This window comes from Aythya marila (genome assembly GCF_965140915.1).
Source record: "Aythya marila genome assembly, chromosome: 6".
Classification (NCBI taxonomy): Eukaryota; Metazoa; Chordata; class Aves; order Anseriformes; family Anatidae; genus Aythya; species Aythya marila.
This window is the reverse complement of record NC_139047.1, coordinates 3777223-3803031: the sequence shown is the minus strand read 5'-3', so window position 1 is coordinate 3803031 and position 25809 is coordinate 3777223. Positions and strand designations below refer to the sequence as shown.

Here is a 25809-nt window from a genome sequence, read left to right as displayed (position 1 = left end):
TTTACAGCCCGTGCGAATTTGGGTGCTCTCTGGCTCCACAACTGCATGCTGACCTGAGATCTGTGTCCCCTCCCCTAGATGGAACAACACTCCTATGGATGAAGCTTTACACTTTGGACACCACGATGTATTTAAAATCCTTCAGGAATATCAGGTCCAATACACGCCGTCAGAGGATTCCAACAATGGAAAGGAGAACCGAACGGTTCATAAAAACCTGGATGGTTTACTATAATCACTCTCAGCTAGACCCTAAGAATCAAATCACTTACCTATTTAATTGTGGTGTACATAAGTAATTGAAGAGCGTGTGTGTTTCTATCTGATAGTGGTATATATTTTACAGAAGTCTCTGTTACTTCAGTGTTATGTTACAGGAGTTTCTATACGCACAGGACAAATCCAATCTCTCAAAACCAACAAAACCAACTAAATCTCCCTCCATAATGTGAGCAATATTACCTCATGCTGCATATAATTGATGTATAAAGATATTTAGCTGTGGCTTTACTGTGCACTACTTAATTTATTTTTGTGTTCTATGTGAACTCGAGTCTGTGGTCAGGACTTTTTTTTTTGCTATATTTTTGTTTCTCTAGCCCTCTGTTTCCAGTATGGCTGAGATGAGCCAGAGTACTGTCAGGTATGAGCGTCAGTGAGGGTTTGCAAAAGTTGAGGATGCTGATGTAGATTTAGGCTGGGTGTGTTAAGTAAAGATCTGCACTTACTTTAAAAAAAAAAAAAAAAAAAAAAAAAGAAAAAGAAAAAAGAAAACAAATTTCCACACAAGCTTGTTTACATAATATAAATATCAAAAGAGTATATAGGTGATGGTTGTCTATGGTCTTAGGCTTGTTCTCAGAGATAGTCTTGTCAGGGAATTTGTTTTAAGGTTTGTTTGACCAAATGGTGTAGGAGAACGTGACTTGTAACATCTACCAATGTTTAGATTTTTTTTAGTGTTTTTTTTTTTTTTCCTGAAAGCATTTTTTTTTTTTCTAGCCTCCCTCCTCTCTCCCTGTTCAGCTGCTAAAGTACTTCCCCTGTAGCAGGGGAAAGCGGGTGCTTCCACTCCATGCAGTCGTGCTCCTTGCAGGTATATTTGCACTACAGCGAGCCTTGACAAGCTGCACATCCCCCTTTTGGGCTCACGCTTTGCTCTTGGCAGTTGCACCAGGACCCAGTGAGGGGGATGAGGCATGTGAAAGGCAAAATACTAAACCAAATACTACAGGAAATCTGACTAAATTTAAGCTTACGATGAGGAACACGGATGGAGTTAAACAGCTTTAAGGAGCAGAGAGCCAATCAAAGTGTGAGCAGAGCAGGAGATAAGCCAAATTTTGGGAATGTTCTCGCACTCCCATCAGCCAAGGAGCAGGATGTTAGGCAGTAGGATTATGGGGGTGTAGAACCAGGAGCTCAGCAACAGGAGCACAGCCGGACGGTTCCTTTGGTGGTGAGCTGTGGCGTTTGTTGTCTTACTGCTGAGGTCAGCTTGGCAGGTGCTGTCATGGGAAGCGTAGATGCGGATGTTTTGTTTGCAGAGCTATGGTGTTGGGGCCGTTCCCTATCCCACGTGCAGCTGTTTTTACCAACGCTGTGGCATGAAGCCTCCCAAGTGATCAGCGATGTAAAGAGTTTGACTTTGAGACCCTGCAGTTGTTGGCTGTAGGTTTTAAGCCAGAATTGTTTAACACAGAGATCTGTGCTTAAGAATAGCTTATATAGCTAATTTGATGCCAGCACAAAACATACAAGTCATTAGTAGGTCTTGAAGTTCAAACTTTGTGTTTAGGCACCAAAATTCTCTTGAAACTGATGCCTGAATTCTTTCTAGATTGGGCCAAGCACTTTATAAAGATGACCAGAACCACATCATCTTCCTTTTGCAAGTGGGGAAACTAAGGCATAGAGAGAAGTAACCAGAATGGCCCAGCAGGTCAGTATAGCTGAGAGCAAATCCTGTTGAGTTCCTGCACAGTCCTCTACTCGCTATGCCATACTGCCTCCTACAGGAAGGGAAAATCCAAAGGGAAAAGTGCTTGATACTCATCACAAGCAGCGACTGTCTTCGTGATGATGAAATCTTGGCTGAATCTGAAAGTCTGAAGCCCTGAAATCACCTTTCCAAGCTGGCTGACGTGGTTATCAAACACTTTTTCTCATGAATCTTACAGGTCTTAAGCTGCATCTTTTTTTTTCTCCTCTCTGAATATCAGCTATTTTTCTGAAGGCTTTTAACATCTCTTAACCTCTTCTCTTCACATCCTGTGTCACAGCCACCTTAGTTTTAGTCGATAATGAAATCAAATGGCCTTTGGCTCTTTAACGAGCCCCATTGGTCACTGAATACCACGAGGCCTCTCCTCTGCTGCACCCCACACTAAATCCCCAAATGCTTTCTCTGGCAACAGATCTATTAACTCTAGTATAGAGGAGTAGAGATTTTCAGATGGACTACAGTATTCTGTATCTCAATGCTAATATTATTTCTGTTTTCCTATAAAAACCTATCCTTCAGCTTCTCAGAAAAATACCTGATTTAGTTTTTTAACTGAAATTTGCATTGCTCAAGCAGGCATCTTTAAAAGGCAGGTATATTGTATAACACACAAACGTACAAAACCTTTGGAAGCAGCATTTTGACTGAGTTAACATAAAGATCGTGGCTGTCCCAGAGCTTAATGCTTTCCCGAATCATACGGAGTGCTTTTAGCCAGTCTTAGCTTCAGTGCATTTTTGCTGGCTAGCTTTAGTATTTTCTCGGTGTGAGAAGATGCGTTATTTCGTAATGTCCGATTAAGCAGTGCAGCTATTTAGACATGGCGTTATTGCTAACTATATGCAGTACATTGATTTGGCTGTTTATCATTCATGATGCTGACATGTAGCTTTCAACGTAAGTAGCTTTCGGTTATCTTATCAACTACTGACTTCCTTATGCTCCAAAGAAGATTCCCCACACTTCTGGTTTCGTCATATATGTTTCTTCTGTATCACAAACTAAATAGTTAAGCTAACTTAATGCTTTGTACTCAGAAATATTGTGATAGTCTTAGCATTAATTAGCCTATCTTTGTGAACAAAACGTATTGTACCGGATTTTTTTGCTTCAGAGCTGGACTATCAGTGACTATACTTCTTGGCAGTGTACTTCTGGTCATTGTAACTGACTAGGCTGATCTTGACTTCTAGATTCTGTATTGTGGGGAACAGACAGTGATGAATGTACTTCTAGCAGTTTCCCATGAGTGAATCTAAACTTGAGCTGTACTGGTTCTGAAAATGAAAGCTATTTATTTTAAGAAATAAGATCCAGATAGTGTTGCTTTTTACAGCATAATAAATGGAAATACCAAGGTGGTGGTGGTTGTTTTTTTATTGGTTTTCTGTGTGACTGCCATCAAAATACAAGCCTTCGGTCAGGGGGGAGGCCGTCCAAGAAAACCTGCTCTGGTCATTTCTGTTATGCAAAGCTTATAAGAAATAAGAATTAATTAGCTGTTCTAGTTGTTTGTTTGTTTGTTTTAATCTACACTTCTGGAGCTCCCACTTCCTTTGCTTTTTGTTGATGCTGAAATTCTTAAGTGGATCGGCCATATGCCCTCAGAGCTCTAGCCTTCCCTTGCCTACTCCCCAATCCTTCACCTCACCATTTTCTTTTCTATTTTTTTTTTTTTCTGGCTGTGTAAAGTGATGTGTAAAAGCCTGAGTCATGAGAGAAGGGATTGTGTCACCTGATAGCCACAGAGAAAAACGATGCACTAGTGGGCCAGCTTGATAGATCACAAAGTTCAGTGGTAGGTCAATTATTTTGAAACATACAGTACTGGCAGGCACAACATTATTAGAATAGAAATAGCCAAAACCCACGAAGAAGGACACTTTCATTTATTTAAAATGGCAAAATAATGCTCCATTGGAAGAAAAAATGCTTTGGGACTACTGGCCATGTAAAGACGAAGTTACGAATAAGGCTGTTTTAAGTCTCACAAGAAAATTTCATCCTGGTTGCTAAAAACTGAAGTTTAAAAATAATGCAAATAGACTGCTGCATATAGAACATTGGTACAAGGTATAGCTCGGAGAAAAAAATACCTGATCCTATATTACAATGAAGGCTCACGTTCAGCTATTCATGCTAAGACTAAAGCATTAATTAGGTCACCAGTCGTGATATTCTGTTAGCCTCAGTAACCTGGGGTACCAAAAGTAAGACAGTTTAACAATACTTTCCATTTAAGTACATACTTGGCTTGCTGTCCTTTCCAATTTTCTTTCCCTTGAGCTTTTGCAGGGGTGGGTTGGCCTTCCTGGGCAGAATACACTGAACTGAACTAGTTAGTTATTTCATGAGAAGCAGCCGATCAATTCAGCATAGCTGGATGGTTGCAAAGCAGCTCTGCAGTTCCTGAGCCACGTTGGTCACTGCTGACCTCCCAGGCACGGGGCAGGGATAGCAGGAGGGCCAGAAGCTGCACTAGCACCTCTACCTGAATACAGGCGATCCAGCACCCGTGTCCTGGAGCCCTTCTCAGTGGCTGGATGCTAATTAGCAGTCTGGACTAATATCTGCAAGAGTCCACTGCTTAAGACAACCTTGCATCTTAATTGAGTTGTTAATTGCCTTCAAACATGCCGAAAAACAAATCTGTTCCTCCTCTGACAGAAGCACGATTTTATGCCTTAGGTACTAAAGATAGCATATCCTGCTGCTATTAGTCAGTATAGTTTTTCACTTTCCTGTGCCCTCTCCCTAATTGCAAAATCACTTAGCAAAGCTTGTTGAGTCTTTCAGCTCTTCAGCAATTAAGTGCCCAGTTTCATAGTACAGGAGAAAATTAAGTTCCATTCCACCTGGCATGTTTTACTGTAAAAGCCACCAGTGACCGGATCCTCACTGTGGTTAATTAAGCACAGTGAGTAAAAACAAACCCATTTTTTTTTTACTCTAGGTTCTTGTTTTGTCTGATAGTGCTGCCAGCTGCTGACTGCAATCTGCGAGCTTTAGGCTTGATTGTATACGTTGAGCTGCAAGCTCAGCATGTGCCAATAGAGCTTCAAGGTGTTTTCCTAAGTGCTCTTTATGTGAAAGATTGTGCAAAACATCCTACCCAATAAGATTCTGCCGTAAGAAACGAGCAAAAATGAAACGTGGATAACGTTTTTTGGCTTACATTTTCCTGCAGAGCAGTAAGCCGTGCTTCTATAAAAGAAACCTAGGTCAAACTTCAGTATCATACAGATTCAGTGTGGCATGCATACCTGCAGCACATTTCTCTTCTCCCCTTTCTGTGGTGCAGAAAAAGATTCAAAGCTGTCAAAGTTCTTCAGAAGCAGAAGGTGCAAGCGTTCTGAACAGAGAGTCTCTGCAAAAGAACTAGCTTTCCTCTGAAATGCTTTCATGTACAGCCAACTCCTTTAAATGTTCTGTTTACCAAATTCACTTAAATGCGCGTTTCTCCCCCTCACTCTTGTGAGGACCCCTCATTCTTATCCTTCTCTCTTCCTTTGCCCTGGCACAGTATGCTGTCACTGGGATGCTCTTTAATGAAACTTAAAAATTGTGCGTATTAAAACTTAAAACTTTAATGAAACCAAAATTGTGCGTATACGGAGCCTACGCAGACTGCTGTTTGTTTTCCCACTAGTTAAAAATTGCTACTGTGGACCTTCAGGTTGAGAAACGTATGCTTTGAATTACCCAGGGCCTTCCCAAAGAATTGGAGTGAAGCTTGTCACCAAGTCATTGACTGTAGAGCAGGATGCATAAGCTAATCAGCTGGTTAATGATGCAGTCAAAAGCTCAACCTTTAAGTTGAATATGCTGAACACATCTGCAACAAGGAAAGGACATGTCAATTACACAAGCTCAGTAAAGCCCCCGTGCTCTAAAGCCTTTACTGTCTGTGGAGCACAGTGAGGTCTTCCCCAAATACCCTAAGGTGTGACTCTGGTGCTCAAACTGCTGTGGGGTGGGTGTGGGTGGGAAAGTCATCCCTTAATTTAGCTTTATTTTTTTCCCTTTAGCGTAACAAAAAGCTAATACAGGTCTGTTAACAGGCACTACCTTACAGGTACAGCAGTACCTACTCCAGCTTCCCTCCCTACCCCCATCACCACATGGATGACGACATTATTATTCCTTCCTCCCACCTGTAAGGGGAAGGGGAAGTGTTTTGGAAGCTTTGCTTTGCTGTTCCTTCACACCTATCCCCACCGAAAAGTGGAAGCATCAACTTAGAGCAACCAAGTTTAAGTCTCAGTTCCCAGTTTCCCTTCACGTATTTGAAGAGAAGCGTTTGGAAGTGGCAGCTTGTGGCAGCTGGCTGATGTATTTTTGAATGGGGAGGAGAGGAGTGAGGGGAGGAATGCAAGTTTAGCTAAATCTTCCCCCAAAAGGCTGGTTTATGATGTGTACCACAGTGTCAATCTCCGCCGGACCCACCATCCGAGACACCTCATCGAACTCTTCAGGAGACATGGGCAGCAGATTTTCTGGAGACTGGAGCCTGGAGGGGTGGCTAAAAGGAAGAAAACAACAGGGATAAATGATCAGCCTGCACTGAAGAAGTCAGGCACAGCTGGGCTACTGTGGCTGGCTCAGAGTCCAGAAGTTCCACTCATGGGCTCTCTTGAGAAGAAGAGCTAGCCGAAATGTACCATGCTTTGCAAAGCAAGCGTGGCTTTCAGTGAACAACAGGAATACGTGGTGATCTACATTCTAGTCGAATGAGCCCAACAAGCGTTTAAGAACTTGCTTTTCCTGGAATTATTAGCTAGCGTGACTGCCTACAGCTTTTTTTTTGAATGTAAAAATGTCAATTGTTTCAGTGACAGCAGTTCATGAATGTGGCATGATCACATCCTCAGAGAGGAAAGGTTTGTTAGGGGCACCGTAAATATGAAGACAGGTGAACTACAGCTGGAAAATTATGCTCAGTTCCTAGCAATCCAAACTTACACTTCAGAAACAGAGATTAACTCGGTCTTGATGTAGCCGTTTCCCTTGGGACCGTCCAAATCCATAGGCTCTGGGGCTTTAATGAGAAAAAAAAAAAAAAAAAAAAAGCTTGTTTTTTTATCAGGTTTACCTCCCATTGCCATCTTTGTTTCAAATAAAGCTTGTGACCCTAATAATACACAGGTCTTGTGTATTTTATAGCACTATGGTTAGTTCATTTCACTTTTAGTCAGATTTTGCTTTTCCCTATTGACACTGGGAAATGAAACCTCCCCTGCAGCTTCACGTACTGATCCACACTGCCAGTCTCAGTGTAGTGCAAGAGTCAAATATGACTGTTGTGGTTCCAGCTGTTAGTGGGAACCTACATCTCTAAATACGCCACAGGCAAACAAAACTGAATGAGAAGGATAGAGACATCTTTTTGAGCTGATCAGAACTTGTGTTGTTCCTCTTTAAAAACAGGTGCCTTAACCTACTGAAGCTCAGGTGCTTCTTCGTCTGAGCAGCACTCAAACACGGGTTAGGCTGCCAAGATGTTCGATCCAACTGCTGCCCTTCCCTTCTATGCCACAGGAGTTACCCAGCTCCCACCCACCTCACGAACAGACACGCTTACGCTACACGAACCATTTATAGCACTCACCCTCCTTAGGCCTGGAGTAGTATTTGCCAAAGGCGTTGTCTTTGGGAATATCTGGGTACAGAAATCGCAGTGGGTTTTCAGGAATGTTCTCAGCTGCCATCACTTTGTAGTTGCGAATGATATCGGGGAAGGTAACAGCAGAGAGCTCCTTCTTGGTGTACGGTTCTACCGAATGGAACTGGGGCTCTAGAGGTGAGAGAAGAAATGACTCTTAAAGGTGGCTTCAAAGCTTGTTCTAAAACTGCCCAAAGCTGCAGGTCAAGTGAGCAAAAGGCTTACTTCCAAAGTGAGCACGCCAGTTTTGAGGGGTGCTTGTTGAAGCTGTGCTGCCTTACCCGCCTTCTGCCAGCTGATGCCATTCAAGCTCTATTGCCTATTAGAAACTTTGACCCTAATACACCACTAGGGGCTCTTAGGAAAAATAGAGACGCATAAAAGCCTTCCTGAAAGCCCCAAATGCTATCACCCTGTTTTATATTTTCAAAAACAAAAATTCAGTTTTTGGATGCCTCAGGTATGAAGGCAACAAGGAGAAAGAAAACAGAGGTGATGCGAGTGCACTCAGCACTTGCTTCCCCAGCTGCTACAGGTCTTGGGCTTATCCAAGTTAAATGTCAGCTGCAGAATCCTGGCAGGTGGGGTTGGTTTAAGCAGTGTGATAAGGGAGGTTATATCTTCTTGCAGCTTTAGAGCCTTTAGGCTTCCCTGAAAGATCCTGAAAGATGGTGAGATAAATGGCCTGGCTCGTGGTGGTGTCAAGCTGTTTGTCTGACCATTCCTGGAAGCAGGAGGAAGGAGAACTGCAAGGAAAATGAGATAAGCAAATACAGGGCTCCTCTGGGAAGAACAAGAGAAGGAAGGAACAAACCGGACAGACAAGGAGTTAAAGAAAGATGTTCAAGAAAAGAAGTTGCGTACAAGATGAAGTAGGGCAGAGAACAATAGTCCAGGGGACTGAATGAGGCTGTGGTGAACAATTCCCAGGAGAGAAACAGCTGGTGGGGAAGGTGATACAGGGCTAGAGAGAGGGAGAGGCACAGGTTTGCCTGTGTCTGTACACAGCCCAGGTGGTTTGTCCTCAGCAAACTTCTAGGTCAGAAGCAGTACTGGGGAAGTTTTAATAGTTCTGCTTAATCAATTGCATGGCTTATGAACTGTACCCAGTAAGGCAGGGATCTGCTGTGGTTTGTGGCCTGTAGCTGTCTGGGTGGTGAACTGCATTGGTTCTCTGCGTGAAAGAGACAAGCATAAAGACGAGGTGTTCTGATGTAAGCATGTGTTTTGAAGATCAAGGCGTTCTCTGTTACCAACTTACCGTTTTGAGATCCTTCTACCCACGTAAACGTGATTGCTCCCTCTCTGCTGCTCTCACTGAACCTTAGTAAGAATGTTCCTGGACTCTGGTCCTTCAACAGAGCGCGCTCTTTCTCTTTACTGATGAATCCCATGATGCAGCTGCAATGTCAAAAAGAAAAAGGCTGTGCTGGTCCAGCTAGGAAAACTAAAAAGCTTTTGTCACTTTAAAGAACTGAAGTATTTATGAAAGCCTCATAGAAAGCTTTGTCCTGTGAACAGCTGGGAGGCGAGCAGGGCTGGAGCTGCCCTGCGGAAGCCATGAATCACCTCTGCTCTTCTCATCACTCATCCTTTTGCCTGGTGGCTTCTCCAACCATTTTTCTGAGCTCACAATATATACACATATGTATATTTTCTATCAAAAGTAGGCTGTGGAGGTAGAAGTCAAGTGATGTGTACGCAATATGGTCAAATCCTAGATAGCAATTTTAACTTTAAAACTGTATTACGGATCAGTTATTTTTCCTCTTTGGCTGACGAAACAAAGCTTGCTAGCTACCAGATTGCATCCAGACATTTGAGTGATTCATTTTATTCCTTGTGCGTGTCTTCTAGATCACTTGTTAAGCTTGTGTGACTTCTATCACAAAAATACATTATGCTCGTCACATTTTTTGCGTGGAAGTAATTTGAAAAAATGCAAAACAAGCTGGCCTGGACAGATACTGGGAGGGAGTTGTACAAGCCAGCAATAGGTCAGAACTCTGATCAAGCCCCAGTTGCATGTTTTTTTTTGTTTTTTTTTTTTAAAAAGTCAGAATTTCTTTGCACTGTTAATTCCTCAAAGTACTTTGTTAGTAACAACAAAATTTTGAAGAATAGCTGTGCTTCTGTGTATTGCTAGGGAAAATACTCCTTGCATAGTCTACTAAATAAGCATGATTTTGTTTAGAAACTTCAGGTGTCTTATTCTGTCTTCTAAATAGCGTGCTGTATGTAACAGATACGTTCTGTGGGTAAGAAGTGTGCTGTGTGTAACAAGTCTTCTGCCTTCCTATCCCTCACGTATGAAGAAAGGCAAGTGTTCTTGTAGCTGTAATGCTTAGCAATGTGCATGCAAGGGGAGTCTGTTGTGGTCTTGTCATCCGCTCATTTTGTTTTCGGCAGTACAACAAGGTTTAGACTGAACTCCTCTGGAACTAGGAGGTAATAATTTGAAGTCTGTTGAATGCAATAAGAGCAAGGCTGCAGACTTGTGGGATACTCCACAGCACATGAGCTGTTAACAGCATTTCATAATGTCAGAGCCTAGCTTAAATAACCAACTAGAGTGCACAGTGGTCACTGTGGTCGGGCCTGTTTCTGGCAGAAGTTACTTCTGAAATCAGCAATACCAGAACTCAAGGTTTGCTAAAATAGTATTAGAGGATAAATGGAACTCATTTTCAATTTTGCATGGTCTTATTACTCCGTTGGTAAAGCCTCCTTTCTGCACTGGTATTGCAGATAGTCTGGCTGCTGCCACCTACAGGACACTCACAAGTACTGTTTGTGGGTGCTTTTTTTTATTTTTAAGATGGACGATCACTTTATGTATTATACTTTGTTGTACTTCAGTCTTCCCTGATAAATAAAAAAGAGGCTCTGTTCTGTGGTGTGGGAAGCAACTGCTTATGGTGGAAGAGACTCTACTTAAAGAGGCAAAAAAAAGAAGAAAAAAAGAAACCTGAATATTCAGAGCCCTTCTCTTTCTGTGACTGAGGCAGTCAAGACTTCCTCACTGCTAGAAATCGGTTGCCTCAGGACTTTGTTTGTGAGTTGCACTTGATTTGATCCCAAGTGTCAGTACAAACAATCTCACAACCTGATGATGCAATTTTTAACCCGAGTGAAAGCTTTGAGGCAATGACCACACTTTTGTTAACTTCATTCAGGTCTTACCCATCATTCCAGAGACACAGGAGATGTTTCTTAATAAGCTCCAGAATTCCCTCAATCCACAGCCAAAAAGGGAAATTTTTGTCATTTATATTTTCCTGAAATTCAGAGGTAGGGTGGGGGGGGAGGAGAATGGGGAAAATGAAGCATGAGTTTTGTTAAATGGAGAGGAAGCAAGCTCTCAGTATCAGTGCTATCATCTTCCTGCTCTTGCATGTTTCTCCCCTTTTCTTCTCCATAACCCCATATTCGTCTCTTTATGATTTTCCCCTCCTTTCTGTGCCCCTATTAAAGAACAACAGAAACTACTGGCAATGAGTCATGTGCTGAATCTTAAGGCAAGAGGCAGTGAGAGAGAAAAGGCTGCCTGAACCCACAGTACCCACAGATGTACCTAGTTAACTCTTGGGCAACTAACTATGCTGGTTTAAGAACACAGGACAGGATCTGGTTCTGGCCTGGGCAGGAATAAATAAATAAAATCCTCTCAGTTTTTAAACCGAGTTCATACCTTGCAGAATCTTGTCCAAGGAATAAGACCATCATGAGATCCTCCACTCGTTGGCCCTGAACAGAATAAATGGACATCAGTCATGTTCCATAAGGTACTTAAAAAGGCAGAAAGGAAGTGACTTAGAGCAGCAAGTTCTGAGTGGTAACTTGCAGCTCTGAAGTGGTGAGCTAAGAAAGGAAAGAAATGGAAAGCTACAGCAGAGAGCTTGCAGAGGCCCCCTCTGAAGAAGTTCACTGCATGAGACTGACCCAATGTGGCCCCCAGAGTGCAAGGCAAACCTTGCCTAATGGGAACTAACTCATTCTGGTTTTCTACACTGTACTACACCTAGTATGCACCAGTTAGTTCTCTTCCTGGAAGCATTTTGAAAAAAAATCTCTTCTACAGCAAACTGTAAGCTTTTCTGTAAGAGTTGAACAGACCTTGCAACTTTTTTTTTTTTCCCCCTTGAGATTAAGAACTTTTCTGTTCTCAGCTCTGGTGACTTGTCAGCTTTTAACCTAGGAAGTCCTGCTCCTGGGTCCACCTCAACCACGGGCTCTTCTCATTCCTGTTGTAATTACTCCCTCTCCTTGTTTTAATGTCAGTGTTTCATAATTGCATCAAAACATCCAAGAAAATCCTATGCCATGACTACAGCAGCTTTGTGGACCCTGACAGTCTTCAGGGCACAATTCTTTCCAATACAGGCCAAGCTATGAATTTCAATAAAGACAGAAATCATCTTTTCCCTCTCTTTTTCTTTAAAAACAAATTGGGCTAAGGAAGCTTGTTTCTGATACTGCTAATATTAGAGACCAAGACATCAATGTTCACATCACAAAAGCAGTAGGTGAGTTGTATCCTGGCACCCTGTTAGATTCTACATCCCCTTGCATTAAAGGATCCTGACTACATCGTGTTCAACTTCGGGGATATTTTTTTTCAGTGGTGAAGTAGTTTTAGCTGCAGAGATGAGACTTAAATAGCATCCTTACTGTGACAAAGATCTAAGTTCTGAAATACAAGTTGACCATAGGAATGTCAGGGGTTGCTTTGTCTTCATTATGATTAATCAGCCTAACTAAAAGTCTGTAAGGACACTTATTTTTAAAGGTAACCTATTTAAATTAAGGAGGTTGTTTTTGTTGTCAGATCTTATGTTTGGGAAATTAGGGAAAGGGAATTAAAGAGTCTGGAATGTTGTACTTGATACCTAGACTTCCTAAAGCCAAATCCCTTGAAATATAAATGCTTTCTAAAACCTAAGGAATAGGGGAGTATACTGAATCAATGGTATTTTTATCCTGAGTCCACTATGCAAAGTCAGTAGCTGTGACGGGTACCCTGCCTATCAGGCAAATGGACCAGGAGTTTGGAGAACAAAACCCATGGCCGACGATGCTTTTACTAAGGATTCTGGCCTGGGAGACATTTCATTTGGCATCTCTCAATAGTTTCATAGTGCCTGTGCTTTGGTGTGGCAACTCTGTGTATGCAGCATGAATGTTCCCTGTAGCTGGGGACAGGTATATCAACACATGTTTACTACGTATGTAGTAAAATTCTATGTATGTATGTATGTAGTAAACATTTAGAACTTCTTCAACAGGCAGAAGTAGCTCCAGCTAGCAATGCCCTATTGCATGAACTCCTAGGATAGAAGTGCAGATTTTTTTCATGACCTGACCTTCCTTTGCAAACTCTATGAAGGGGAAAGCTAGAAAGCATTGTATTGCTACAGTGTGATACTGTATAAGGGGAAAAGGCTTGAGAGGAAGTGAAAACTTAAAACAGATTGCAGAAAACATGAACTTGCTTCAATTCAAACTGGCCATCTGCTTGTTCAATGGAACTAAAAGGCTTAAAGTGGTAGAAGCAGACCATACCAAGTAGCTTCTCTCCCAGCATGCTCAACTGATCTGCATTAAGGCCTCTCTTTGTCACAGAGGAAAACTGCCAGCTCAGAACTTCAGAAAGTTTCGACCACTTTGCGTAAGGTGGATTCAGAAAGAAGGACAAGTTCTAGAATGGAAGGGAAAAATACAACGTACAGTTAGTAAACATTAACTTTGGAATGCCACTTGAATTCATGAAGGTGCAGTGCCTAAACAAATGCAGATGTGAGAATGGATGTCAGCTTGAGACAACCCTCAAAACCGGACTGCTATTCTGATGGGGACTTTTTACTGGGAAGAGCAGTTTCTGGGACTCTGCTTTGGGTAGGTCTTCTCCCAGTGGGTCAGATTGCCAGATCCCAGGGTTTGCATTTTTGCATGATTATTTGGCTTCTCACTGTGTATACTGAATACAATAAATAAATTCCCTTTGTGGGTTCCAAACACTGGGTAGGGTAGGGTCAGTAAGTCATTCTGCCTCCCTCTCTATGCCCAAAAGCTGTTAGCAGTCATCTGCAGGGCAAAAATGTAGCAGCCACTTGCATGCAACTGATGCTTAAAATCTACATTAATACAATTTCAGGAACTGTTTCCACAGAGGTAGAAAGGGTTTTTGTTTTGCAAATACCTTGGGGTCAGTAGACAGCATGTTGAACCATAAGATAGAAGCCCATCCGCTTGGAAGCTGGCTCACGTTTGAGATCACAACAATGGGAAGGGACGTGGTCTGAAAGGGGAACAGGAGGAAACACGTCAGACTATCCTGCATCCCTGCTGAAGTCCTTCTTTATAGTACCCTCAAACCTGTTTCCACCTTAATTCCCTGCTTGTACTGTTTTAGTTGTCACCATAAGTGACAGAGGAAGCTAATTCCATCTCTTTCATTTAAGACATACCTCAAGGTCTATTACTAAGCCAGGCTGGCACAGCTGTGTCTCAAAACTCAGGGAGTGAAGTTCTTCTGTCACGATGAGAGGACCCTTTGAAGAAGGAAAAAATAAAAAAACGTTTCAGGGACTGAAAATTGCTGGAGGGGAGGGGAAGGGATTTATTATGTGAAAACCCTTTTCTCTGAAGTTGCTTGTTTTGGGACGCTCCTTGCTCTGGACTTCAGAGATGGTTTACAGCCCACAGTTAAGTGATAACGCTAACTTCCTAAAACTGCATATTATAATGGGTACTTTCTAAGCATCTCTCCTTTGCAGCTGCTACCAAAAGCCACAAAGATTTCTAATTGCTGGAAAGGCCTGTTAAAGCTAGATGCCAACGAGAAAGAGTTGAGAGGAATCATTCCGGCAGTAGTTGTCATTTGCAGACATCTCCTACATAGATAACTTCTTAGAAAAGCTGAACTCTACTGGTAGTCTGTCTCTGTGTGTTTCTTCATGGGGCTGAGTGGAGCATTGTCTTAAAATGTTTGAATGTCGTCTTGGTGTTGTGCAAAAGCTTTATGAACAAGGCTAGTGTTGCATACCTCATTTGTTCTGCATCCTGCGTTTTTCTGTTCTTTCAGTTGCTGCAAACAAACAAACAAAGCTGTCACTCATTTACCTCTTTCACAGCTGAAAGCAGTAGTGGATGCAAATTGCTTCTGTGCTCTAGCTGCTCAACTGCATGTCAACTTGCTGCACCGGTGTCTGATACTGTTTGTTTCGAAGTTGTGAAAGCATTATAATGTATACTACTCTTTTATAAAGCATTCAGCCGTGAAAGCAGGTACTGTGTCTTTATATAAGAGGCCTTATAGCAACAGAAGCAGTATGAAATCAGCAAGGATCAGATAAAATACTGGTTTATCAAAAGTACACCTCTGAATTGAACAAAACTCTGAACACTAGTAGTGTACATTCTGGACAGCGAAGGGAGACTTCTGTGTTATCAGGTTCAAGACTTGCATTTTTTCCTTTCCTGTTATGATGAAACCAATCTGATTTACTTCGTAATCTGCAAATCAGGTGTCTTATTGTCTCTTGAAGGCACTGAATTTCTTGTAGCTGCTCCCTCTTAGACAATTTTCCTCTTCCAATGCCAAATATCTTTAAATTACTCTATGCTTCTCTGTCTATGGACCCTCCCCTGAAAAGCCCAAAAGAGTTCTAGGCTTCTTTCTCTTACTCCTCCAACATGCTCATTACAGGATAAGCTGTATGGCAGCAAATACTTGTCATTGAAATAGGGCCAGAAAGGCAGTCAGCAATAAGCACTTCAGCTGAACCAGGCCAAAGATTTTGAAGAGATGTTTGTTCACAGTTCCTTTTTTTTTTTTTATGAAAGTAAATGCTGACTTCTTCAATAATAAAAGCAAATTGCCTACTTCCTACCGCACCCTCTGCCCACACAATTAAATGGATGTGTCAATGAAAGAAAAAATCCCCTACCAAATGCCTGAACTCTGCTGCTAGACTTCCGTTAGTAGATTCTTCCATGTTCATTACTTTTGTGTTTGTTCCCAGAATATTAAATTTCCTGAACCTTCACAAAGAAAAAAGAATTAGAGGTCTGAAATCCATTGAAAGAACCCAACGTTAGTATATCAAACTGCGATGCTACATACCCTTTGACTGAGTTCTTCTCGCTTACATCTCTGTCAAAAAAAAAAAAAAAAAAGATAAAATCATCTAAAGATTCTGCCACAGACACAGCAAATCTGTTTTTTAATAGCCGACTGAGAACTAATATGCTTCTGTGAAATCTGTTGTGCAAGAGAGTCGATTGGTTCAAGCAGTCAAAACAAACATTGCCTTACACAAGCTATCTTTTTACCGAGGTTCACTTTTTTTTTCATGGGTGCCTAGGTTTTAACTCTTCCTCTGAAATTCGATACACTTCCTATAAATCTGCTTTCAAACCATATCACTTGTTGAAGAAATCAGTGCACTGATTAAATCAGTTCTCCCACCACTCACAATTTTACTGAATTGCATTATCTGGTACACTTCTAAAGACAACTGAAAAGCAGGGAAGCTGTATGTGCCTGGAGACAGAGTTCAATTCTATGCTTTCAGCTCTGCTTTCTGTGCTAGCACAAGTGAAACATCCGCAGCAGAGAAAAGTGGTTCAGCAGTGCACATGCTGACCAAGTGCTGTTCTGTGCCCAGGCTGATCTAGCAGTAGCGAGCTCTCCTCAGCACACATGAACATGGCTGGCAGTAAGAACTTGAGGCCTTCTGTCCTTTGTGACATCTCCCAAAACTGGGTAGAAAGACCTAGACTAAGGGTGTAGGGGAAGAATGTGCCTATTGTGATGGAGAACCAGCCTACTCCTGGCCTACTCCAACACTTACTTAATCTGGCTGCCTTCTGGATTTCTGAACATGAGGCCTGCTTTGCTTTCTCATAGAGAAGAACGAGAAAAATACAACATACTTATCAAACAAAACTTTCACTTTCAGGTTGTAGTTCAGTTCCTGCAATTTCACCAGCAATCTGCAAAGAGATTAAAAAAAATAAAAAAAATGACTGCAACTACAAAAGACTCTGATGTAGTGCTGCTTATCACAGGTGTATTTGAGCAGCACAGCTCAGGAACATGTACGGGCCCCAAGCTCGCTCTGTACAAGGTAACATGTGCAGTGACGGTATAAATTAGCAGTCTGTAGAACTGATCCCAGTTCCTGCTTTAGAGGTAAAAATAGATTGGCAAATGGGTTACTTTGCATGGAAAAAATAGCCTGCATGTATCTGATCTACTATCTGCTTGTATTTCTCAGACACTCGATTGTCACCACACCTGGTAAAGGGTAAAACACAAGTTAAGCTTAGACAGAAGACATCCCCCTGCCACTTGGCACTTTGCTCATCCCCTTGACCTCAGCACTTTGGCTACTGTGTAATGTGTGCCATCCCCCCAGCTGTAGGAAGCCAACGAAATGAAAGACTCCCTGCAAAAGAAGGGGAAGGGAAAAACATACCTGAGCTTCACAGTGAACTGTACGCCTGTCTTAAGGACTAACGGCCTCTGAGGGTGGGTTGGCATGCAAGGCTGTCTCTCTACCACGAAGGAGCTATGGAAAGAATAGATTAAAGGCAATTTGATTTATCAGTGTTTTCTTTAAGGTATATGAAGCTACACACAAAACAAATTTCAAAAGAATGATGATTTCCTAGTAGTTCTGCCCACTAATTCATTCTGTTTCAATGGATACCGAGTTCTGTGTGGCTTTCTTTTTGCTCATTTCAGCAGGCCTAGGAATGTTTAAAGCGTAAAGTGACTTTGTGAGCCATTCGTGCATTTAGGAAACACAGCCCTTAGGTAGGATGGAGTGCTATCTCAGACTTCCCTGAAATCAAACCGTGTGTAAACACTGATGCAACTCACATAATCCACATGAGGAGTGTTGCTTCACTTGCTATTTTCAGCTTGCTAAATTCTTATGCTTGGTGTTGTAACACACACCCAAGAGCTAGATAAACTATCTGGGGATTCAGTGAGGGCTACCTGACACCACAAAGCAAATTCCTGCACAGATGGACCCCAAACTGTGTCTGTAGGTGCCTTTTGTAGACACAAACCCTGAAGAGTTTCTATTAGCAAGTCCTAGGCAGGGATGCTTCCCTCCACTGTACTTGCACATGAGAACTTACAGCAGCTGCACTAATGCAGCTCTTTCTTGTTGCGATACCCGTGTCCTCCAATTGAAAGCTAGTGGTCGAGGCATTGAATGGCACTTTGGAAACCCAAGTCTCAGCCCCTGCACAGGGGGTTACGTGCTGGATCTCAGGCCCTGCTCTTATCTGCTAGTTTCAAGTCTTCTGCAGCATGAGTTGTCATGTACTGTATGCTACAGAATGGGACTTGGATCGTACACGTAGCATCTACCAACTACAGTAATTTGCATCACAGATGCTAGAGGGTAGGGCTGGCCTCCCTATGTTGGAGACAGACAAGATGCGTCCAGACACAAAAGGGTGGAGAATCTAGTGTGTATTTATCTTGGGCACAGCTTGGTGGGGCTGGATTCACAAGGTGGCTTGTAGGGCTGCAGCTGAAATCAAGACATAGATTGACGGACAAGGAGCTTGTAATTAATGCATGTTGTAGCAAGCTCCTGCTGACTTACAGGATGACAGGTCACAAACCCTTTCCACAGGTTTAGGCCTGTGGAAAGGTGAAGCAGGATAAATCTCAAAAAAAATGGTTACTTAATGTTTGTAACAAACATAGGAAAAACTCAGAAAAGGCAAAGTTAGTGCGCCTGAAATCCTGAGCAAACAGAAGGGAAGATTCCATCCATTCATTCACAGTTGCAAAAAGACCATTCTTGTCCGTTACCTCTGGATAAGCTGTTTGAAAAGACTGTGTGTTCGGTCCTGCAGAACTTGTTTGTTTTTTGTGATGGGATCAGGGTCATAAGTAAGCTTCTGCTCCAGTTCCTCAAGCTTTTTGAGCTGCTGACGAACTTGCTGCAGGCTTTCAGCAACAATGGTGAACCTACAATTAGAGGGTTTCATTACTTTTAGCATATTTTTTGTGTTGTAATAATGCTGAGACACCAGCGAGGTAACTGTCTCTAAGGAGCACACAGTACACAAAGAACACTTTTGCATTGGAAATGTGGTGAAGTGTAAAAAACAAAAATATCAGTGACATGTAGTTACGCTGTGACAGAATGAAAGCATGTAACATAAATAATCAGCGTATTTGACAGATCTGGTGCTCCTTCATAACACGCTTCAAGCGTTTGGCCAACACAGTCCTTGTCTGGAGACTTACCAGTTCTGTAGCTGGTCAAGGCAGGCATTGGGTGGGCCACCAATACATGCAGTCTGTTGCCTGTGTTTCCACTCCACCAGCTCCTCATTAATGAGAGCACTCTGTGTGTGCTCTGTGGTGTTCAACAGCTGTATGATCTTGTTCACCACTTCCTATAGGGAATGTTAAATTACCCTATTTATTAAAAATCTTTAATACAAAAAAATCTAAGTGCTGTTTTAGCTAGTGCTGTGTCCTGTAAAACTTTGCAAGGACCTCAGAGTAATACTTTCTACCAGTGGAAGATGTTTCCCATAACATCTACTTCTTTTTATCTGCAATATTTGCTAGATTAAGTGGAGAAACGATGCATATTCAGTATTCCAAAGAGCCAGTGTCCCAAGTGTACATTTGGGACCACCCAGTGTTTGCTGGAGACTTCAGCACTGCAATAAGAGTGAGCAGCACACTTAACTAAAACATAGCTGTAAATATCTTAGTTGTTTTTTCCTCAATAATGTGATTATTGATACTGCGTTAATTCCTCTCGTTCTTGTAGCTTTACCTAACAGTTTGATAAAGAAAGGTTGCTAGAAGAGAAATATAACTGCTTAGTGATGTTCTAGATTTCCAGGAAGGATTGAGTGAACAAAATTCAGCTCGAAGTGAGAGCAGAAAAAAATTGCTATGATTTGATAAGTCAACCTAATGAAAACGAACATGCATTCAAAATCAACTGTTGTTGCCTTCTGAAAAGAAAACTAATGCACTACCTTTCTCTTGATGTCAAGTAATAAGAACATCTTCTTGAGATTCATCTGTTCTTTCTTATATTCCTCCTGTGACACACCATTGGGCTCATGCTCTGTAAAAATAAGTCCAAACTGTGAAGCTGAGGCTAAAAAACAGCAGCAGGCCTTGTGAGAACAGAGAAGTAAGCAGGGGGTGAGGGAAACCACCGAGGAAGAGACCCACATGGCTAATGTCAACTGCAGTATATCTGTAAAGTTTAAGGGAGGAAAAATTGGGCCATCTACATTTTTTTCTCCTTTCCTCTCTTTTGAAAGGACTCTCCACTTAAAGCATCAATGCAAGGCAAAGTACCTGATATGAGTTTGTTTTTGATGTCATTATTTTAAGTGGAGTTCTTTATGTTCTGTAGATGCTGATTTTTTTTCTCATGCTGACATGAATCACTCACGTTACCTGACCTGGCAACTAAAGTTAACTCGTACTTCAAGGGAGGATATTTATAGCCTTCTGAGAGAAGCCCATGCTGATAGCTCCCATACAGTGGCCCCACTGACCTTAAGTTAGAGGCTCCCATCCATTTGTGGAAGTGCACCAACTACAAAGACCAAGACTATGGCTCAAGGTAGTAGTCAGCCCTCTTCTAAGGGCTAATCAACTGTAAATTTGTGTTGGAAACTGAAGGGTCTTCTGTTAGTTTATTTTGAAACTAAGTCCAAAAGATCTATATAACGAACCCTGTGTGGTCACAGTCTATAGTGTCTGCTATTTCTAGGGGCAAACAGAAGTCAAGGACAAAGGAATGCCGCGTTAGCAAAAAGGTTCTCTTCTAAGAACACATCACGAGAATCCATTTTGGGGAATTTAGGTTTCAGCATAAGGCAGCACTGATGAGGGAGGGACATGAACAGTAAGTTTGGCTGCATATCATGTAGCTTGGCTTCCTGACATATGACAGGAGAGTTTACTCTTACGAGCTGCATGCAATAAGGCACGTCCTTGATAAATTACTCACCTCTGTTCTGCAAGGTTTTACATTTAAAGTCATATTCATCTTGCACGTCCTCTAATGTCTTGATGTCTTGTTCCACATCCTATGAAGTGTAAATGAAGGTGGCCACAATTACTCAATATTTTCACATGACAGAGCTTAAAGCCAATCACCTTATTTTTACTTGTCACTTTAAAAAGTCTTTTATGCACTGGAAGCTTTTCAATGCGTGTGAATCGATTAAAAACTGCTTTAAATACAGCTGTAATCGTACTATACTTACTATAACACTGTTTTTTACAGCCTTAACTTTCGCGTCAAGTTCCTTCTGTTTGTCCAGCATCCCAATCACGGTGTTCTGTACACTCCCCACTTCCATCTGAGGGCGGCAAGTAGAACAAAACCAGAAATCAAATCCGAGTGAACCAAGAGTAGAGGTTTTTTTTTTTTGTTGTTAATGCTAGTTAGTGGCTTTTGTTAACAAATAGCCTCACAAAGCATTACTTATTCTCATAAGTCATAGCAAGGTTTTATAGAAGAGTTCAAGTGATTTTGCAAGGACCAGGGAGGATTAAGAAAATTTTTTTCTGTGGTGATGCTGCATTTTTCATTATACCAATAAAAAGCTATAAACACTGTTTTCTTTGCACAAATCCATCCTCCTATTTTGCTTATTTTAATGCATTTTTCTAAATATATTCCAAGAAAACAACCGTGCTGAAGGCTGGATCACATCTATTTTAAATGTTAGATTCATCCATTCAGGCAACGGGGAGAAAAAGGCTAAGAGGGAGAGCAAGGTAGCTTGGTGTACAGGCCAATGGGATAACCTCTTATGTGATTTATTTTTCCTACAGGACAGTAAAATACATTTTAGATCTCAGTATAGCTCCTTTGAAAGCTGGAAGCTTATGGCATTGCTGAGGTCAGCTAGAGAATTTGTCTATAAACTGGTAAAGGTTCCCCATCAGAGCCTTGATCAGGTCACCAGGGCAATCTGAGCATACCCTAATACAGGGGATGTCTTTTTTTTTTTTTTATGATGCTTACAATTATGCTTGTTTTGGAAAATGAGAACCTTTACTAAACTTATTGGAAAGCAGAGGTAGGTCATGGTGTTTTACATAGTGCCAATGGTAAGTACAGGAAGATTTGTTTCTTTTTCTAATTTGGACCAGCTGGCATGCTGGAAAGGCAGTTCACGCTTTTGTGTCATGAGCCAGAACAGAAACTGACAGCTGTACTACAGCTACAAGGTATTTGGGAGTGGCTTTGCCACAGTGGCTTTTTAGAGAAGCTATTTTGGACACAGTTGCATTAGGCTCATTGTTGAAAGCCAGTGTCCCAGCCTTCTCAAAAGCTTGTTGTAACGGGAAGTATTTCAGTATTGGAACTTACATGTTTTTGGTTAGTCATCACTTCATTACTACATAAGTGGATTACATCTAGCTACACAGTCTGCGCAACTTTCCCAACTGCAGGATTTTATTGTAATACAGTTCTTGGAAAGGAAAACGTGACATGCATTGTTAGAACTGATAAGGAAGGGAGAAGTGTATGGATTTACCTATGGTTCAGAAGGAGGAAATGAGATTTTTAAAAACAAAAACAAAAAAAAAAAAAAAAAAAAAAACAATACTTGAAGGTAACTGGGCAGGGAGAATGCAGCATCGCTTTCACGGAAAACCACCAAAGCTCAGCTGGTCAGTACAGAGTAAATTGGGAGTAAAATACAGAAGAAAAAAGCTAGAATCTTGAAGAAATAAGGGAAGCACTGTTGATTAAATAGAATTAGTGCTTGATTTAAAAAAAAAAGATAAGCACATCAGGTCGTACTAGAGAGGAATTAAAAATAATTTACCTTTTACATTACCCAAGGAATCAAAATTACTTTCTGGCTCTTTCTCCTCTGAATACTTCATACAGCTCAAACTACCCAGTACGTGCTAGTGTTTACTCTTCCATCTTTAAAAATCACGTTGTGAGGCAAAGCAGAAACAGCCTGTTTGCTCTTTGTCTTTTTCCTCTCTCTGTCCCAAATAATAGGAAAGGGCAGATAGGACTGCAGCAGACAGACATCCCAAGACTAACTTACCTGATTAGATAACTGGGCACTGTTCAGTATTTTCCTTTCTTCTTTCAAACAGTTGTAGATGATCATTGCCATGTGTATTGGGTCTTCTTGGAAGTTATCCTGCCATTAGAGACAGGCTATTGTTAAAGTTCAGAAATGGAATCTCTCGTCTTTTCTTTAAACCAATTGGCAAAAAAGTTGTGAATTGAAGCCTTGAGGCACTGGTCATTGTTTTCTCCAAGACTACATGGAGTGCAACTGCTGCAACCATCTAAGAGAAGAGTTTTCTCTGCCTGTTATTTCTCTGTTAGCTTACAAAGAGACCGTGGGACTTGTCTCCAGCCCTTCTCCATTGTTTTGTGCCATTACTGGAAGAAGGCAGAAAATACATCGTAGTCCTAGAGACAGCTTCTCTTCTCTTGGGAGCCACCCTTCCATTCCTTAGAGATGGAGCTGCTGGCTTTGAGGGGCTGTTCTAGCTTGGTGGGGGCAGCTCTTGCTTGAGGATGTAAAGGGGAGAGGTTTGCTGCCTCTCAGGAACACAGATGGGGCTGGATGCAAATTCAGGCTTTCTGCTTGACGCAGGTACCAGGCTGAAACATGTTCTAGGCTGAGTACTGCCTTAGGAGCTGCTGAGTTGTGCCAGCCCTCTTGACCGAGAGGCTGGTCCTGTCTTCAGAAAACACTCCCCCGGGCACCGACCTGCAGTGAGGATAAGCTAAGTGCGTGGGAAATCAGATGTGGAGGAGGCAACTGTGGAAGATCCTCTGGCACAGAGCCCTGCAGGGAGGACGGGCTGACTGGCTAAGGAAACTAATTAAGTCAAAGAATATGTTCTGCAGTGCCCCCGCTACCAATCACTCGGTCCATTTCTTTGCCAATACGATACACGCATAGAATTGTTGCCTAATGACAGGCCCCCTGCTATTTGTTGTGATTCTGTAGCTCTATGGCAAGCATTTCTTCCACTGTGTTTCTTCTGCATCTTCTTTTGTCTTGTTAGGACATGAAAGAAACTAACTGGGGAAAGCATGGGGTAAGTGAACGGCATCCATGTAGGTGCTCCAAATAGATGTAGCCAACACCTTACTAACTCCACTTTCTGTTTCAACAACTCTCGAACTGCAACCGTACTCTTACTGAAACTAACTTTCTAACCGTAGCCAATTTAAAACCAAGAGTAGGAATGTTTGAGAACCCTGAATTTAAGTATTCAGAACTCAAACACTTTGTGAAAACTCCCTCCTGGCAGGCTAGTCTGCTTAGAGACATCCAATCGCAGTACTGAAGCCACTCACGCAAATACACAGGCACGCGTCCCAGGCATACCTGAAGGTTACGCTTGCTTTTCCTTATGTTGTGCTGCAGCAGAAAGTTGTTTTCTATCAAAAATCGACTGAACTGATCGTCGAGCTGTGACAGCAGGTCATGGAACAGCACCGTAGCAAAAGAGACGTTGTTGGCTGCATGTTCCCTGGAATGATTCAAGGCATGCTTGTGTTAAGTACTTCAGTACTTCCAAGTGGTGTTCAAGAAACGGGTGCAGGAGTACTTCACTATTAACCCCCAGCTCCAGTTGGGATACATGCAAGCAGTAAGAATTACCTTCAAACATAAGCCACTGTTATTCTCTCACCTTCTATTTCACTTTCCTTGACAGAGAAGCATTCCCTTTCCCTGGGGCTACTGTCGCCACACTCTGTGTGGCCTCATTTACCTGTTCCATGCATGTCAGGAAGCTGAAGGTGACCCTGAGACACATGCACATTGTTCTACAGTTCTAGAAACACACTCTGCATAAGCTTTGGAAAAAATACAAAGCACTGACTAGTGAGAGCATGAGATGCCAAAAAAACCTGATCTGTCTTAAAACAACTACTTCTGTTAGGGACCAAAGGGGATTATGAGATGGTACACGTTACTCTAAATAGGCTGGGTTCCTGCCCCTCTTTGTGTCCCTCAGCCGCACAGCTACTGAAGTGTTCTACCAGCAAGGGTTTCCCTGGCAGCTCACTTCCCCAGCACATGCAGAGTTAGAGGCAGCAGCAAAATACAAGACCCCTTCTTGTCACGTAACCCGGAGGTCGTTTTCGGTGCTTACCAGTCCTGGTTCTCCAGCCACTGTGCCAGGTACTGCCTGATCTCCATGGGGAAGCTGTCATCGTACAGCTGGTGAACTTGCTCCAAGAACTTGGAGTCAAGTTGCTGGAGCTGGTACCACTGAGTCATTCTGGGGAAGGGAGAAAAAAAATAATAATCAGTGTGAGTGATTAATAGCTGAGTGGGAGCTCAGCTTTTCATTAAAAACGAAGGTGCAGGGAGGAGGAGCATTTCCAGCCAAGAGAAGCGTGTTCTGTTGGGCGACTGCATGATAATATTGTACATTGGCTTTGTTTTAATTAAAAAAATTGAGAAAAAATCGCGAATTGAGGCTCTCAGTGCATTATTTAACGAAAAACAGCTCCAAGTGGAGTCACCTTTCCTTAGACAACCGGCGCTTCGTCCCCCTGCGCCCCTCCGGCAGCGCTCGGGGCAGGCAGCGAGGGGAGAGGCAGGACTTTGCCCGGCAGGCAGGAGCCTGGGGCCGCCTGCTGAGGGGAGGGAGGGGAGGGAGGCGCGAGGGCCGTTAGTGGCCGTTGGCGACCGTTAGGGGCGACCGTTGGCGGCGCGCACTTACCCGTCGGACGAGGCAGCCCCGCGGCTCGGCTCGCGCCCGCCGCCCGCGCCCACAAATAGCCGCCGGGCCGCGGCCATGGGGGCTCGCGGCGGGGCCAATGGGAGCCCGGCCCCCGCCGCGCCGGCCAATGGGCGCGCGCGGCGGCGCTCGGAGGCCCCGCCTCCTCCCCCCCCCTCCTTCCGCGCGGCTGGGAAGGAGCGGAGGCGCAGCGCGCAGGCGCGGCCCGGCGCCGCCCCCACGTGACTTCGCGGAAAGGTGGCCGGCGCCCGGCAGGCGAAACCGAAAGCGCCGCGCGCGCCCCCGCCCCCGCCCGCGCGCCCCCGGGCGGCCATCTTGGGGCACGGCCGCGCCTCAGGGGGCCGTCAGGGGGGAGCCCCCTCCTCTAAT

The 25809-nt window shown here is 42.9% G+C and overlaps 2 protein-coding genes across 4 annotated transcripts in view; one reads left to right on the top strand and one right to left on the bottom strand.

The window, feature by feature from the left end:
* The window catches only part of GLS (glutaminase), a 53567-nt gene extending 48616 nt beyond the window's left edge, over positions 1-4951 (top strand). For both annotated transcript variants that reach the window (XM_082762836.1, XM_082762834.1), the window contains one exon: positions 79-4951. In XM_082762836.1, the coding sequence (XP_082618962.1) occupies positions 79-235 (157 nt within the window). In that variant the 3' untranslated portion in view covers positions 236-4951. The remainder of the gene's footprint in view (positions 1-78) is intronic.
* On the bottom strand, positions 3878-25535 carry STAT1 (signal transducer and activator of transcription 1). Of its 2 annotated transcripts, none has more exons than XM_082762832.1 (24): positions 25423-25535; positions 24847-24975; positions 24075-24219; positions 22767-22865; positions 20955-21050; positions 20696-20774; positions 19704-19795; positions 18952-19103; positions 18511-18669; positions 17150-17242; positions 16605-16664; positions 15793-15822; positions 15617-15710; positions 14713-14754; positions 14135-14218; positions 13867-13965; positions 13230-13365; positions 11359-11414; positions 10851-10945; positions 8929-9068; positions 7614-7799; positions 6968-7043; positions 6425-6527; positions 3878-5840 (listed from the first exon to the last, which is right to left on the bottom strand). In XM_082762832.1, exons 1-24 carry the CDS (start codon positions 25497-25499, stop codon positions 5817-5819), a joined length of 2346 nt encoding a protein of 781 aa, XP_082618958.1. In that variant the 5' UTR covers positions 25500-25535; the 3' UTR covers positions 3878-5816. The 2 variants fall into 2 exon arrangements, with proteins under 2 accessions (XP_082618958.1, XP_082618959.1); XM_082762833.1 differs by having other exon boundaries at positions 6452-6527.
* Between the last annotated feature and the right edge of the window lie 274 nt (positions 25536-25809).